We start from the raw sequence: 14111 nt of genomic DNA, 5'->3' as shown, positions 1-14111 counted from the left end.
CAAGGCCACTAAAGGTCACACCTCTGACCAGGTCCTCTTTCTCTGGGTCCTGGGAACCTCTTCTTACTGAATCCTCTGCGGCCTAGGCATGGCATTTAGCCCCAGGGTGCCACACTAGTCCCTGTAGTCTCCCACAGCTAGCTCACATTTTCATGAAAGAAAAAAGTCACTTGATTAAATTATCCTCAAATCACACTATTTGAAGGTCCCATCTATTTCCTCCTGCTGGGACCCCGACAGATGCCAGAAGGGAAGCCTCATTTGATAAAATCTGCACCCCTGAGATCACTTCCTCTCCTCTGTGTAATTTCCTTCCAGTCAAGGAAGCACCCTCTGCAACTTCCACATGGGCAACGCTTGGTATTCTTGAAATTTCCCCTTGTCCACCATACATACCCCAGGGCTACTTAAGAGTAAAGAACTCTTTGTTCTGTTCTCCCCATTCATTTCCTTTCACTTCCTTTCTTTTCTACTCCCTGGAAACCCCACTGTCTCTCCTGCTAAATTCTAAACAGAATCGTTTGGAAGAAAGGGCTTATTTAGCCAAGGTTTCTCTCTCATTGTTTCATTGGCAGACTGTGCCCTCCCTCCTTCTCCTCCCCTTTCATCTTCTCCCTTCTCCCTGGCCTGGGCCTTTGTCCTCCACTCCAGCCTCCTAGTGCCCTGGGTTCCTTAAGATGCTAATCACACCCGCTTTTCTTCTTGCACCAAGAATATTTCTATTTATCAAGCCAGTGCCCACGACTTTGCCTCCGGGAGGGAAACGTACAAGGGCAGGAACACTTTCCAATCCTCGGGGCTGTTTCTCTGCTCCTTTCTTCATTTCAATTCCAGGACCGTTTTTTTTTCTTTCTTGGTTCCCCTTTATGCCTTGCACTGCTCTTGCATGCACTGGTTACCCGGTCCAGCCACAATTCGCTGCAGAATTACTGACCCGTACATTAGAAAGGAGATTCAGGTTTCTTTAAACCCACCAAGACGGTATCATTAGGTGTCTGAATTTCCTCTGCCTCTGTTTGGGTTTCCCCGGAAGTAGATACAAGATGAGGATTCCAGTGCAAGCAGTTCACATAGGAAGAGAAGAGGACACCAAGAGGAAAGGGGGAGGGGAGTGAGACAGCCAAGAGAAGGCAGCCCACTCCCCATGGAAGCTCTGGAGAAAGGTGTAGAACACACAACCCAGTGAAGGCGAGGAAGAGCAGCTGGGCTATTTCATGGTCTAGGGAGAGACAGCTTTGTGCCTGGGCAGAGCACCCTGCCCCAGCTTTGGAGAAGGTCCTCAGGCAAAAAGATGCAGACAGGGCAGGACTGGGGGGAACCAGTGAGGCCCCAGGGCACACACTTTAAGGAGGCACTTGCTCTCAGGGTCAGGCAGGTGCAGGGTCAACAGCTGGGCCTGAGCAGACCCTGGAATGCTGGGTGCGTCGCCTGCCTCACCCTAGTCCCGGGCCTGGGGGCCAGCAGGAGTTACTGCACAAGGAGGCGGCGGAGCCGTGGGGTGTGGATGGGACACGGACAGCACCTTCTGCTCCCTATGATGCAGTCTAATCCCTTTCATTGTTCTCCTTGCTGCCTGGAATCCTGCCTTCTCAGATGTGGCTCCTGAGGGGTATACGACTGTCCTCCTCGCTCCCTCCTGTGTCCCATCTCTCCACCCGCTTCCTTCAGGCTCAGAATGTCTTCCTTGATCAACTATCACTGTTCCTAGAGTCATCCTGATTCAGACTTCCTCCATCCATCCTTTCTGGGTGCTCTCTATTTTTGGGGGAAAGCCAGAAGGGAGAGACCCATGGCTCAAGCCCTTTGGAGCCTTGCAGGGAGTCCGTGCATTCCAACATTCAGTCCTGTCTACTGAGCAGCAGCCATAAGCCAGGTCTGGGGACACAGAAGTGCAGGAGAGCCCTAGCTCTGTTGTTGCAGGACACCTATTCTGGTGAGGAGATCAGGCAGCCAGCAGACAGTCATGCAAAGGCTCTCAGATCACAGTAGTGATGAGAACTAAGGAGAAGACATGCCTTGTGCTCTCGGAGTGAATAATGGGGTTCTGACCAAATTACAATGGTCAGAAGAATTCCCTGAGGAAGTGATACCTGAGCTAAGATCTGAAGAATAAGTAGAACTTAGCAGAGCAAAGAGAGGAGGGACGGGCATGTTGATAGAGAAGAGAATGTGCAAAGGCCCTGTGTCACGGATGAGCGTGTAAAGTTCAAGGTACTGAAAGGCCGGTGGGGCTTAACCGAGGAGACTGTGGTGGAGAGGACACAGTGTGAAATGCAATGGAGAGAGGGCTGCGGGCCTTTGGAAAAGAAGGGCTCAACACTGAAGGAAGCCATTTGAAGGGTTTTCTGTAGGACAGTGACATGTTTCAATTCATATTTTGAGGAGGTCCCTCTGGCTTCTGTTAGAGATCAGATAGGATACATCTGGGGGCCAAAGTAGATATGGAACAACCAGGAAGAAGGTGGGCAGAGGCCAGGTGAGATCTGATGATGGCTTGGGCACGGATGCTGAGCGCAAAGGGTGGGCGGTGGGACGTCCAGAAAGATACAAAGGCTTTCATGCTGGGCTCCTCAGGCTTTGGACCAGATACCTGGCCCGGCCTGGATGCCCTTGTCTCTCGAGGGACAGGGTCTCTTTACTGTGCTCTAATTGTTTATTTTTTCTATTATTATTTTCTCTTATACTATTGCATCATTATACCCATTGTACAGAGAGAAGACTAAGGCTTACAGTGAGTACACAAGGTCTTCCAGCCTATAATTTAGTGGATTCCACCTGAACTCACCATCTGATATGGGGAACAGACAAGTGACCAGGTATTTGAGGGCACTAGTACACGATGGTGCTCAAGGAGAGGATGGTCAGAGCAAGCAGAACCTGTACCTGGAATGCGAGTTCCCCGGCAGCAGAGACTGAGTGTCCCAGTGCCCAGCACGGGGCCTGGCTCAGAGGAGGCCCACACACCACAGGTCTTCATACACATTTCCTGACTGTTTGAACGTCTCTTTCCAACACTACATTTGCAAGAAATCTTTTCTTTTCTTTTTTCTTTTTTTTTAAGAAATCTTGCTGTCTGCATTACTCTCTTCCAAGAGACAAATTACAAATGTTTTTCTGATTAGTTCTCCTATTCATAGCCGATTTCTAAATCAGCACAGGAAACAGCTAAGCTAAAACTTCTGCCTCTTTTTTCCTTTACAGGCCGCCTGTATCTTACGCTTTCTTCCTCTAAGCTTTTTCTTAGGCAATGTCTAGACAGTGAAAGAAAACAAAACAAAACACTGAACTGTGCTAGAAATAATTCATTATTCAGGATTTTTTTTTGTGTGGCTGAACTGGGTTACTCTGAGAACTGAGACCAAGGGATACTTCGTGCCCAACTGGTGAGATGTCAAATGGTCCAGGTTGGCTGTGCCGCGGCAGACAGGGGCTGTTGTTGACACCTGTTCTAATCAGAGTATGTGCTTGCCATTTTGTACGAGGTACGTTCGTCCTCTGTATTTATGTTGTGTAGAAGGCTGTGCACACCAGTATCTGGCAATGATCATACTTGTGTGTGAACTGTGTAGTTCTATGGCAGTCTCTCTCTCCCTCTCCTCCCAGCACTGAGTATCATGCAGGGTCCCACACAAGTACTGTCACTGCCCTTGTTCAGGCCGCCTCGTCCCTTGCTAGGACTCTTACAGTAGCCTAAGTGGTCCCTCTGCCTCCAGCCTCTCTCAATCAAATCCACCTTCCCAATAAGCTGCCCTGGTGATCCTTCCAAAATAGACATCTGATTATGCTTCCCTGCCCCAACCTGGCTTATTCCACATCCCCACATGGGTATTCAGTGAATTTTGCTTAAAATAAGGAGGATGGTGTATCCACGCTGCTCATCAGTGACCCTGAGAAAGTAACTCTATGGCTATGAGTAATGGTGCCAGGTACTGTGCCAAGGGTTTTACGAACCTTTTTTCAACCATCCTATCTTCATTCTTTTCCTCACTTTAAAGGCGAGAAAACTGAAGCTCAGAGAGGTCAGGTCACCTGCCCAGGGCCCCACAGCTGGGATAGGAGCCCAGGCAGTCTGACTCCAGAGCGCTCGAGCTACTCTGGGCCACTGCTTTCATCAAATCACACACCAGCGGGTGCTTCCAGGAACGCTAGAGCTCACCGCTGAGCAAAAGGCAATGTTCTTCCACGCCTCCCCCCAGGTCCACACAAAGCAAGCTTTCTGCTGCAGGCTCAGGGCCCCCAAACACCCGTGCCGACACAGGCCCTGAGTGGCAGGCACTCACCGCAGGGCCCTACCCCAGCCAGCAAGCGGTGGGGTCTGGCAGGAGTCGTGATGCCCTACACTCTACCTCTTGTGTGAAGAGGGTAACCTTGGGCTCCCCTGAACCCTGAGCTGGCCCAGACCCTCAGCTGCAGGCCAGAGTTCCTGGCTCCTTCTGAGCGCCCATCCTTGCTTGGGCCTCGACCTCCTTGGAATAGCATCATCTCTCACCTAGGTGTTCTCAGCCCCTCCTTCACGGGCTGGACCTTGCTCTCCACCCCCAAGATGCTGCCATGATGGGTTTTTGCAGAGGGGGCCTGCTGGGAACACCTTGTGGCTGGGCTTCCTCCCTGACCTGAAGAAGTCTTGAGCGGGCAAGATCCAAGCTTCAGAGGTTTCTTGCATCTACTGTGCTAGCTCACTTTGCCCATGTGTGCCCGCCCAATGCCCGCCCAGCTCCCTGCCTGCCCCCTCTGGCTGAGATCAGCCATGCTCTGTCATCCAGGCCAGGGATGGCAGGGAGGCTGAGACAGAGCTCCATGCTTAGCATGTGGACCCAAATCTGGAAACATCAAGGATTATTTGGTAACAAATTCCAGATAAATAATAGCGATAGCTTATTTTCGTCTGTGTTCCCAAAGCCTGGAGCCCTCCCAGAAGGTCACCTACAGGATATGATGTTGCCGTATCGATTCTTGTTGCGGTTTTCATCCTCTTTGGCTGTGTCCCACGAGGCTGTCTGCCCCTCCGGTAAGGCCTAGAAAGAAAGGACAGAGTGATTAGAATGGCTCGAGATAGGAGCTTTATCTGGGTGTCCACGGGGAAAACGAGACCCACTGTGATGGGTCACATAGTGCAAAAGACTGTGTGTTCTTGGATGGAGCCTGGGGAGAACACAGACTTGTCCCCTCCCTGGCTTATTCACCTGTTCAGGGACTCAAATGTTACTGATGTCTTTCGTGTGTCATGAGCTCAAATCTGGTGCAGTAGGGGAGTCATTTGTTCATTCGTTCACTTGACGGATATTTGAATCCCTAATATGCGTTTGGTGCTATTCTAGGTACTTGGGATACAGCGAAATAGACAAAGCCCCTTTGAGCTTTCAGTCAACTGGGAGATGCAGCAAATGAACAAGCAAACATATATAATTTTAAATAGTGTAAAATTCTGTGAAGAGAATAAAGCAGGGTAGAGGTACAGTGATCGTGCATGAGAATTATTTTGGATTGCACAGTCTGGGAGGGCTTCTCTGAGGAGGTAACATTTAAGCGAATTCCTTCATGATGTGAAAAAGCCGGTCATGCCAAGAAAAGTGGGAAGTGTTTTCCAGGCAGAGAGGACAGTGGAGGCAAAGGTGGTAACCGAGTGACCATGTTCGAGGATGAGGTGGGGAAAGCAGTGACAGAAGCATCTGGAGAGGCAGGGAGAGTTCAGGCTTTATAAGGCATTGTGGTCATTGGTAACGAGTTGGGTACTATTCCAGGTGTGATAGGAAACCATTTGAGGGTTTTGAGCAGGGCAGTTAGCTAATTTGATTTATATTTTACAAAGCAGCACATTCTGGCTCATGTATGGAACAGAGACTCCAGGAGGCCCAGGGAGGAAGCAGGGAGATCAGTTAGGAAGTTGTTACAATAGTCCTGCCAAGAGATGATGGTACCTTGGACCAAGATGGTGCAGTAGATGTGGTGGGAAGTGATGCAGTAGATGTGGTGGGAAGTGATTACTTTTAGGATGTTCAGTTGAATATTGCAGATTTTGGCTCTCCCCCAGAAGCAGCCTCAGCAACAAGGATTCTAGCATTTGGGAGGCAATCCTAAGGAGCTCATGGGTGGGAGAGTGGGAAAAGTCAGACAATCGAGGGAAGAATGCCAATAAATACAGGGTACATCAACGAACAAATAACCACTGCACCTGAGGCTTAATCCCATGGGCCCATCTGATGGCTCAGAGTTGTTCTCCCAGAGGAAGAAGGGAGTTGGGGTATTTATCCCCCAGTTCCCATCCATCACTGATTGAGGACAACTCTTAGGAAATCCCTTGGCACTTCTGTCATGCTCTGTAGACAAGTGTGCATACTCTTTTGTCTTAAGGAAGCACTCAGGCAAAAAGTCGCAAGTGCTTGCAAGAGGCGGGCACTGGGCGGGCATACACGGGCAAAGTGAGTGTGGAGGGGATGTGGGCAGGGCACCAACACATCTACTAAAGACAAGGACTATGCAGGAAAGAGAAGGATGGAGGCTGACTGGTTAAAGAACGGAGTGGAGAGTCGCATCTTTTATTGAGATGGAGAAGAAACAGATGGGGGAGCAACAGGTTTGGGGAAGCACGAATTAAATGTTGTGTTCTGGGTACATGAAGTATTGAATACTTAGAACCATGTACAGCACTTGCTTCTAAACGTGTTCAAAACAGTAAAAGAACAGGAGCAGCAGCCATGTTTGAGGTGACTAGTCAACTTTCAAGCTGAGATACTGAGCCGGAAGTTGGACACAGAGGTTCAGAGCCAGAGTTAGAAGGAAGGAAGAGATGGGACTCATCAGTTTAAGAGAAGACAGACGAGTGAACAACCATGTGACGTGATCTAACAGTTATGAGCCAAGTGTTATGGAAACACTGGGGAGGGTGCAGCCACCTGTCTCACAGAGAAGGAAGAGGGGCATCTCAGGGAGTGCGAACAGCTTTAGAAAAGCTGCAGAAGCATGAATGTCAGACCACATCTTGACTACTGGCCCTACCCTGTCTCTGGTAGAAGAGGGTGGATACCCTGCTCATGGCCCCTGCACTACTTCTGAGACTGAATTTGCTACCTCTTCAGTAGCAAATAGCTACTCCTGTCAGCAGTGCAGGGGAGAGGAGCTTCCAGTCATCTTAATACACCAGGCTTGACTTTGCCCAACTATTTCTTAGCAGGTCTACATCCTAAGCAAGGAGAAGTCTGTAACCTGATTGGTCAGAAATTCAGTCATTCAGTAGGCAATGTTCTATGGGCAGGCAGGACCACTGTCTATTCAAAGCCCAGACCATGCGTGATTCCCCCTTTCTTGCTTCCAGTCTCCCACGTCTCTTCCAAGCCAGGCTGGGTGGGTCTTCTTCTAGAGCAGGAGTTGGCAACCTTTTTCTGTAGTGGGTCAGATAACAGGCAGCATGGGCTTGGTAAGCCACGCAGTCTCTGTTCCAAGTACTCATACTCAACTCCACCGTTGTAGAGAGGACACAGTCCTAGACACAGTGCAAACACATGGGCATGTCTGTGTTCCACTAAAAATTGACTTACAAAAAACAAGTGTTGGGCTGGATTTGGCCTGTGGCTGTAGTTTGCTGACCTTTATTCTAAAAGCACGACCATGATCCTCCTCTGTGCAGTGGTTGGGTAGATAGAATGGGTGCCCATTCTGCTACCTAGCCATACCAGATTGAATGAAGATGGGGTGAGAGGTCCTTGCCTAGGCTAAGCCATGTTCTCTAACTTAGTTTTGCCCAGGGTTTTAGACTGGGGTAACAGAGTGCCTTCCCAGCAATGACTTGATCAGAATGTTGTTCTTTGTGTGTCAGAAACCCTTAGACTGGTACCCTGGAGGAGAAGCAAAACAGGTTCTAGGCTCTGCCCTAAATCTGAGTGTGGAAAAGTGCTATGGAGATAGGAGTGTGCTCGTTCTGCAAACGGAGGGCTTGTCTCTCCTCTTCCCCCCCCATCCTGTATTTACTCATTATAATTGACCATCACCCTGCATCCCTCTTGCCACCAGTGCAGACCATCTGCAGACCCCAAATGGTTCGTGCTTTGGCGTGGAACTCTTAGAACCCAGATGCCAGCCCTTGGCCTCATCGTCTCGCCCGAGCCAGGTAGCTCCAGCTCTTTCAGGCAACTTGCCAGGCCTATATACCCCGGGTTCTCTGCAGGGGTGAGGAGTGCTCGTCTCAGTGGTGGCATTAGACTTCTTGATGTTTACACTGATATTCTGGGGATGGATTTCTACCTGAAACCCTCTGTTAATAAAAGCCACTATTCATCTAATATCCACCTAAAGTGCTAAGAAACCGAGAAGAGCACCCTCTGAATGTTTTCATACTCATTTTTTGGGCAAAAAAAATCTGCTGGCTACTCATTATGTGCCAGGATTCAGGTTACAGTTACATTAAGGTTTTGTAATGGCCGAACATTAGAATTGTCTGGGGAAGCTTTAAAACTCCCAGGCCCTACCCCAGACCACTAAATCAGAGCCTAATCAGGCACCAGCAGTATTTAAAGCTCCCCAGGTGATTCTAATGTGCAGCCATGGTTCTTGCAAATAGTGAATTTACCTGGAGAAATACTTTCCCACAGGTCTCCTCTTGCTTTGGATTTGTCCCCTCCAATCCATTCTCCTGTATAATCAGAGAGATCTTTCTAATATGTGAATAGGGCCCAGTTACTCCCCTTGCCATTGTCACTTCAGTATACATTCCAAACTCTTTAGTACAAGGTCCTTAATGATTTCACCCCATATGCCCCTCCAGCCTCATTTCTTACCCTTAAAACAATATTTCAGTGATTAGCAACTAAACACAATGCCAGAGACAATTTCAGGTGTTACAGACTTCTGAGACTGGCTATATACACAGTGTTCCCTCTGCCTGAAATTCTCTTCCACCTGAGTCTGGCTGGTAAACTCCTACATATCCTTCAAAACCCAGTTCAAACATCTTCACTTTTGTGAAACCTTCCTTGCGTACTTTCCCACCATCCCACTGCGTCCCCAGCTAGTCAGTCACTTCTTTTATTAGCTGGACTCCTTTACATCTGATAATTTGAATGTCTTGTCTTCCAACCTGGTGATGGGCTACTCCAGGTAAAGGGTAGCATCTTATTTATGTCTGTACCTTCATAACCCAATACTGGCTTTGTATTTCATATGTGCTTGAATCACCCCTTTTGAATAAACGAATGGATGGATAGATGGAAAAAAAAAATAGTGTGTGAGATGGCTTCTGTGCATACAGAGGCAAAGATCCTGGAATCTCAGAGGTGTAAGTGGTCTTGAAAATCATTTGTTTGTGCTCCCTTCCACAATGGCCTTCCAGGCAGCTGATAAGCTGATCCCTAACATCTGTTAATTGGATACCATCAAACTTGGATGCCCTTGGTGATGGAGAGCTCACTACACCATAAAGCTTCCTGCCTCACTTTTGGACAGACCCTCTGGGCATTTCTTTGTTTACTCTGCCTCCGCGTACTTCGCTTTGCCCTGATCCACGGGGCCCCACAGAGTGTGTATGCACCCTCTGCACCACGATACTGCAGAAGTTTAATGAACGTCTCTGCCCACCCTCAGAGTCCTGAAATGGCACAGTCTGGGAGTCCTTTCAACATCCATGCTCTTCAGGATAAACCCAGTGCGAAGATATCCTTTGAAAAATCCTAGATAGTTGTGATGAGTGGCATGTCTCCGTGGGAGATCATGCAGGCTCCTGGCACAGTCTTGGGAGCCTCTGTGTCCCCCTGGTGGGGGATGAAGGAGAATGTGTTGGCCCGGGGGCCGTGATGATGTTGACAAAGGCTGAGAGGCAACACCTCAGGCAGCCGCCCAGGAGTGAGTGGTAATGACCCCTTAGTTTGCAGACTTTGATCACACATCCATTTCCATTTTTAGGGAGCTGCAACCTAATAGGGGATAATCTCAGGAAGGAAAAAAATATGAGGGGGAGTCTCATCTCCGTCTTCAAAGTGAGCCAGCCGAGGGGGATTATTTTTGCATTAGTGGCTAGTTGCAGTAGATTGACCAGGGAATGGTGGCAGTCATTAGGGCTAATCACATTCTTCTGAAACCAGAACTGCCATCTCATTACATTCATCCATTATCAATCTCCGCTTTGCTTTTCTCATTCTCTTCTCCTTAGAGTGCTGAGCTCTATTTTTACACTCTTCTCTTAGTGTGGAAATGTTTCCAACTCTTCCACAGTGTTGCTTTTCTAAGGCAGTCATTTTTCTTTCTTTTTTTTTTTTTGAGTCCTAAAAGGTGTATTGGGGGATGTCTGCATCTCTGGAGGTCTGAGCTGTGGTATTCACAGAATCCTCAAAAGGCAGATCTGAAAGGATCTTTTGAGAATGTTATTGCCTCACTTTACAGATCAGCAAAGTGAGGTCTGAAAACAAGAAATGACTCACCCAAGAATGCGTATTAAGTGAGCCCTTCTTCCCTGTGTCCCTTCTTCCTTCTCTCTTTCCTTCCATTTCCAATGACCACCTGGGCACTAGGACTACGCTAGGTCCTAGAAGTAATAGCAATGAACACGGCAGACAAGCTCTCATGGACTTTCTGTCCTAGTTGTGGGAAGGTGCAAACAATAAACAAGATAATTATTGTTTAAAACAAGTGCTACAAAGGCAACAAACAAAGTCCTGGGAGAGACAGTGACTGGAAAAGGCACCGCTTTAGGTAGGGTGGCTTGGGCAGAACTCTTCGAAAAGGTGGCATTTGAGGAGGAAAAGAGCAGCCCCTGACTTCCAGGGGCTGGCCTGGCACTGCCACCTGGACCTTGGTGTTTTCCTGTTGAACTTAAACAATTTCACAGAATGCCAACACCAGACAAAGCTCCTCTGAGACCAGGATGGAACAAGGCTAAAACTAGACCACTCTGTAGTTATATCCAAACACAAACAGGAATGTTGCCCAAGCCAAAAAAAACCAACAACAACCCACCCTCTATCCTGGCTCATGTGTGATGCTGCTCCTTTGCCAATTTCAGCTGTAGCCCCGAGCCTGTTCCCCCTTCTAATAGTTAAGATTTATTAAGGTACCCAACCCTACCACTTCCTATTGGTGTCTAATCTAGAACAAAGCCTCAAATCACCTAACACAGCTCACATCCTATGAGCCCTTTCTGACACCCTCTTCCTGAGATTTCCCACAGTTCCTAAATCCAGCTTATTCAACTCCAGGTGTATTTCTACTGGTCTCCTATTGACACATCTGAGCTGAAAAATAGATGATGAGCAGAAGCCAGCTATATGGCAAGAGCTGGGGGAAGAATGTTCCAGGATGACAATGGGTGTGGAGGCCCTGAGATGGAATGAGTTTGGTGTGTTCTAGGACTTGAAGGGAGGCTCTACAGAGCTGAGAGAATATAAGTGACACATCATGTGGATGGGGAAGGTGTGGTGCTCAGCTGAGGTCTTGTGGACCACGGCCAAGAATGAGAGTTTTATTTTAAGTCAATGGGGATGCTTTGGACATTTTTAAAAATGAGGAGGCGAAGCCAGTACCAGCATCGTGACTCTCTTAAACCCTCCCTGTATCCTTCTTGACAGGCTTCATAGACTTTAGGATAAGATTATCATCTGGTGCCTGTCCCAGACCAACTCTTCTTATGGTCGGTAGGCATTCCACCTACCCAGCCACCCACCGTCTCTCTCGGTCAAGGAGCTGAGGTCCTGGAGCCAGGGGGAGCTCAGACCACCTGACCACAAGTCACAGGACTCCGCAACCTAGCCCGGTTTCCCCCCTTAATACTTCAATTTCTTGTTAGAACTGAGAATTGGCCCTGATGTCTGCTTGGCTGACTCCTCTTCCTACCTGTTGGTTTGGCCCTACTGAGATGAGAAAGTCCTTTCTGAAGCTTGCCACCCTTCTTTGGACACTCTTCTCTGTACCTAAGCCTCCTTGAGTTAGGCCCCAGATAGCGAGACATCAGAACACAGAGTCTCCAAGAGGAGCTCACCTCCAATCCATGGCTGAGAGTATCCTGCTCCATTTCCTTTACCTGTTCACCCACTAACCTCAGCGGATTCTGTCAGCTATGAGGCCCTCCTCACTCCCTTTGGCCTGACTGTATCCCTGGAGATAATTAATTGGATATGATATGCCCTGGGGTGTAGCAAAACCAGGCCCAGGGAATGCTGACCAGGCAGTTCCTGGCTGATGCTTCAGGGCACAGCCGAGGGCCTGCTTCCTCCATGATCAGTCTGGGCTGCCAGGGTTTCTCCGTGACCCCACCCACCACTGCACTCTCCTGATGCAGGGAAGATCCCAGAGAGTCTTCACAAAGGAGGAGCCATTTTACCTGGGTCTTTCACACATCTGTCTCGTCAAGAAACATCTCTTGCCGTGCATTTGAGAGGGAAAAGGCAGGGCTTTGCAAAAGGGAGACAGACTACAGTGTTTGGATATTTTTACTGCACATCATTTTACCACTCCAAGTCTCAATTAACTTTTTTGAAAATTAATCAATAATACACCCTTCAGGCTAGGTGTGGGGGAAGGATCTGACTACACAGGGGCGGCAAGGGGAATTCTTTTGCCAATGGAACTCTTATGTACCCTGATTGGTTTGGTGTTTATGTGACTCCATGCATGTTAAAACTCATAGAATTGTATACCCTGCGACCCCCAAATAAATTTTGCAGCATATAAATTTAAAAATGAAAAAAATACACCCCACGGAGTTTTGTGATGATTAGTGATTACCTGAGATAATGCCTGTAGGCACCTAACCCAATGCCTGGCACATGGCAGGTGTTCAGACTCTTCCATCCCAAGGATATGCTATCCAGCCCCCTTGTTTCACCCCCAGAATTCATTCTCTGCCTCCTATTGAGCAGAAACATCCAGATTATTGTCACAAGACAAAAGCGGGGGCTCCTTGGTTTGCCTCAGACCAAAGGGGTTCCTGGGATGTAGAACTATCATTTAAAACTGGGACGATCCTGGGAAAACTGGGACAACCTGGTCACAGGTAAGACACAGTATTAAGGGAGTGAGAAGGAGTTTTATGGGCGGTTGGAAGCCTAAGGTCTGGTCTCAACTGAGGTCCATGAGCTCAGTAAATACCCATGTTTACTGAAGGTCATGGCTAGTTGGTGGATGGCAAAGGTTACCATGGATGGCTGTATAGGCTGTGCACAACACAAGAGCACCAAATCGAAGGGAGCACCATTCCTCTGGTAGGCATGACAGATTTCTGTATATATTATGAACATCTTCTGCACGGTGATAAAGCCAAGTATCTTGAGACAGGTGTACCTTTTGCTATTTCACTCTAAGGTGCTGTATGAGTCAGCGGTGGCCCTGGCAGAGACCACGCTTTCAACAAATGCCTGCTTCTCTGCTGAAAAGCACACGCCTTAGGGATTATAAACGTGGACAGAGAAGGCAGGAGAGGATGACTAATGACATCTCCTCAGAGTGGCATCAGGAGAGCAAATATTATTGTGTGCCATGCCACTAAGTAGACGGTAATTTATGAGTTCTGGGGACGCTGAGTCAAAAATCGGAGGGCGGCAAGATGGGGGTATTTGTCTGTGACAGGAGTTTGGAACGAGCAGAATAGTTGAGTATCTATCTGCATCTAGAGTCACAAAGCACCCTTTAAAAGGCCCCACTGAAAGCTACGAGATCTCTTTTAAATGACAAAGTTTAGGTCGGCTGTTCTCAAACTTTGGTAGGGTTCCAGATTTTCTAGAGAATTTGGTAGAATGCAGAGGCCTGGGCCCTGTCCTGCATCCATGAGCCTGCGTCTCAATGTTCTTTACTAACTCCAGGTGGTCCTGACACATAACACAGTTTAAGAACCACTGTCTTAGGCAGGAAGGTGATTGGAAACAGCAAATTCCTGGGGAAGACTCACTCTGAAGACACTCTATGCACCTACAGAGACAGCCCACGACGTGAGGGTCTTTCTGTGCTAGTGCCTTTCTTTAAGAAATACCGCCTTTTAAATTTCTGTTTTCAGTTTTTTAAACTGAAGTACAGTTGATTTACAAATTGTGCCAATCTCTGTGGTACAGCAAAGTGACTCTGAGTCTAAAATACGGCACAAATGAACCTATCTACCGAACAGGAACAGACTCACAGACCTACAGAACACACTTGTG

At 48.1% G+C, this 14111-nt stretch overlaps 1 protein-coding gene across 2 annotated transcripts in view; it reads right to left on the bottom strand.

Annotated features, from left to right (window-relative positions):
• PTPRT (protein tyrosine phosphatase receptor type T) overlaps positions 1-14111 on the bottom strand; it is a 1083394-nt gene that overhangs the window by 64234 nt on the left and 1005049 nt on the right. For both annotated transcript variants that reach the window (XM_060122182.1, XM_060122183.1), the window contains one exon: positions 4928-5015. In XM_060122182.1, coding sequence (XP_059978165.1) covers positions 4928-5015 — 88 coding nt within the window. The remainder of the gene's footprint in view (positions 1-4927; positions 5016-14111) is intronic.

This window comes from Lagenorhynchus albirostris, chromosome 15, assembly GCF_949774975.1.
Source record: "Lagenorhynchus albirostris chromosome 15, mLagAlb1.1, whole genome shotgun sequence".
Lineage (NCBI taxonomy): Eukaryota > Metazoa > Chordata > Mammalia > Artiodactyla > Delphinidae > Lagenorhynchus > Lagenorhynchus albirostris.
Note: the sequence above shows the minus strand (reverse complement) of the source record. Positions and strands in the feature narration are given on the sequence as shown.